The 2,500-nt window shown below is 44.6% G+C and overlaps 2 protein-coding genes across 3 annotated transcripts in view; one reads left to right on the forward strand and one right to left on the reverse strand.

Annotated features, from left to right (window-relative positions):
• The window catches only part of LOC135105822 (sugar transporter SWEET1-like), a 124,299-nt gene that overhangs the window by 38,973 nt on the left and 82,826 nt on the right, over positions 1-2,500 (reverse strand). The gene's annotated exons all lie outside the window — the stretch shown is intronic.
• The window catches only part of LOC135105821 (uncharacterized), a 5,259-nt gene that overhangs the window by 2,658 nt on the left and 101 nt on the right, over positions 1-2,500 (forward strand). Inside the window, exons 3-9 of the mRNA XM_064014413.1 lie at positions 1-86; positions 379-540; positions 1,066-1,277; positions 1,371-1,479; positions 1,690-1,796; positions 1,929-2,061; positions 2,180-2,500. The exon at positions 1-86 is cut by the window's left edge and continues 127 nt beyond it; the exon at positions 2,180-2,500 is cut by the window's right edge and continues 101 nt beyond it. Of these exons, the coding sequence (XP_063870483.1) occupies positions 1-86; positions 379-540; positions 1,066-1,277; positions 1,371-1,479; positions 1,690-1,796; positions 1,929-2,061; positions 2,180-2,361 (991 nt within the window). The 3' untranslated portion in view covers positions 2,362-2,500. The remainder of the gene's footprint in view (positions 87-378; positions 541-1,065; positions 1,278-1,370; positions 1,480-1,689; positions 1,797-1,928; positions 2,062-2,179) is intronic.

The following is a 2,500-nucleotide window of genomic DNA, read 5'->3' on the forward strand; positions in this document are numbered from 1 at the left end:
GGAGGTGAAGCGGGTGTACTGGGAGATGTGGAATGATGCTGACCAAGTGGGCACCTATGAATGGGACCCTGTTAACGGAGGCCAAGGTAAGTATGCCCTCCGTTGTCATAACATGCAAGTGACAGGGACACTGGCCACTAAAAGTGGGATTTATTCCCCTCTCGCTGATAATATACGGAGATTCTTTTTTTCTTCTTTTTTTTTACTTTTCATTTTATCGATTTATATTTTTAGTTTGTTACGTGTAATAGTGCGAAATACTAAATCGATTGCTGCAAAACTTTCGTTAGCTACATTCTAATTCTAAATCTTATTGAAGCAATGAAGTGAATATAAATCAGTAACTATGTTTCAACTGGTGACGCCCTCCTCCTGCAGAAGCCACCGACAGACTGAAAGGGGTGGTGGACCTGAATCGGGATGACGGAGGATTGCAACTGACTAAATTGAGGTACGACCTGCTTGGCGATTACTTGTGCGGCGTGGAACTCACCAACGGCCAAAGGAACAGCTCCAGTAAAGAGGAAGTGCTCGTCGTAGGTGAGTCTCTGGCAGACTGTAGGGCGGCTCTTATGGGCAAACTATAGGTGCTTCCTGGCGAAATGAGGATTCTTCTTGGCAAATTTTATGTGCGTCTTAGCAAATTTAGGTGGACAGGATACTACGAGTATAGTATATTTGGTCCTTTCACCAGCAAGATGGACTTCGTAAGACTGTCACGTGTAGGCCTGATGGCTTCTGGCAGCTTTCCTTGCTTCTTATGTTCTTATGTTATCTCCATTTCATAATCAAATTAAAAGAATGGCAAGGCATGGGCAAACGTACAATAAATAGATGTTAATATTCTAAAAACTCCTTGCATACTGTTTACTTAAAGGTGGACAGTTCTCCTTTTGGCTCCCTCTAGTGCAAAATGGAAAGACGTTTAGTTGCATCACTGATGTGTTGCTGCCTGAGGGTCTGGTGTTATTGATTCAAACTAATGTAATGGATATAGTGAGATGAACCAGGAGAATGCTTTGATATATGCAAAAATTTTTGTTTCCATTCCTCATTTCTCTGCAGACAACAGTGGACATACCTGGGAAGATAAATACTTCGGAATATGTACTATTACGGTTAACTACACGTCGCCGGCAGTGTTTCCAGAGCCCACCTTGCGTGCAGGGATGTTTTCTGTAGAATTAAACGAGTATTACGAGAAAGTCGTCCAATGGAATAAGATCTATCACATCAATGGTTCCGTAACTTACTCCTTCAAGGATGCCAGCTTCAAGGTGCGTCACTCATGCCCCTTCACCTTGTTGTATCCATCTCTCCCCGAGATGCAATAATCGACTTTGTCCAACTGAAACACCTTATTTTCCCAGATTGACGAGAATAGCCCAGGAGAAGTCTCCTTCAAGGTGGATATGGGCGTCAGCAAGTCCAACGGAACATTTATTTCCTTGCTCACTATGACTACCTTCAGCTTGGGATGTACAGTGGCTGAGTGTCTCCTTAAAATAAATACATGAAAATAAGTTATTAGGAATGAAATAGAAAAAAAAAAATGACAACTATATAACTTATATAGTTAAATAAAGCTACATCGTATTTCTATTATGATTGATGTGAAGATATTGCATCATTATGTTTACTGTGAAGTGAAGTTTGCTGGTGCGAGTGTGACGTTTTGAGTCTCCACAGGGAATGAACATGGCTGCCCCGATGTGAAGGAGAAGGACCACAAGGGAGTGCGTTACTTCCCGGGCAACAATGGCGCCTGCCGCGGCGGACAGAAGAACAGAACGAAGGTGCGTTCATTCTAAGATTTAAAAAAAAATCAAAGCTCATGTAGTCCTGGAGCACCTTCGAGTGTCTTGAAAAGAGATAATTGATTGCTGCCCGCTGTTCGCAGGCTACTAATGAACGAGTTGCTCCTACAGGCCACAGTGACATGTCAGGGCGGTTACCGGCCTGCCGGGGACGTGGACATCGTGGTGATGAGGTGCAACGGCACGACGCTCGCCTGGCAGCCGGAGGAAGGCAAGACTACCACCTTTGACGACCTCAAGTGTGGTGAGTCTTGTAGCTTTGCTCTCTCTCTCTCTCTCTCTCTCTCTCTCTCTCTCTCTCTCTCTCTCTCTCTCTCTCTCCAGTGAGGAAGCTTCATTTCACTTCGCTGTCTTTCCTGCAGTGAAGGACGACGGAAACGACGGAAACGACGGAAACGACGGAAACGACGGAAACGACGGAAACGACGGAAACGACGGAGAGGACGGAAACAAGGCAGTCGTCAGCATTGGAAGCCCCAACCTCTCCTTGCTCTTCGTGTCTCTCTTTGGAGTCGTTCTTCTCTTCATCTCCAGTCTTCCTTAGGTTGGCAGCGCAGTGACACGCATAATGTGTTACCAACCACAGGGTCACGTAGCCAAACAAACATGTGTAACCTCTTAATTAAGACACCATGGCTGTGTGATAAATTGAGTAAGCCAAAACTTATATCATCAATTCAAGT

This window comes from Scylla paramamosain, chromosome 12 (genome assembly GCF_035594125.1).
Source record: "Scylla paramamosain isolate STU-SP2022 chromosome 12, ASM3559412v1, whole genome shotgun sequence".
NCBI classification, from domain to species: domain Eukaryota; kingdom Metazoa; phylum Arthropoda; class Malacostraca; order Decapoda; family Portunidae; genus Scylla; species Scylla paramamosain.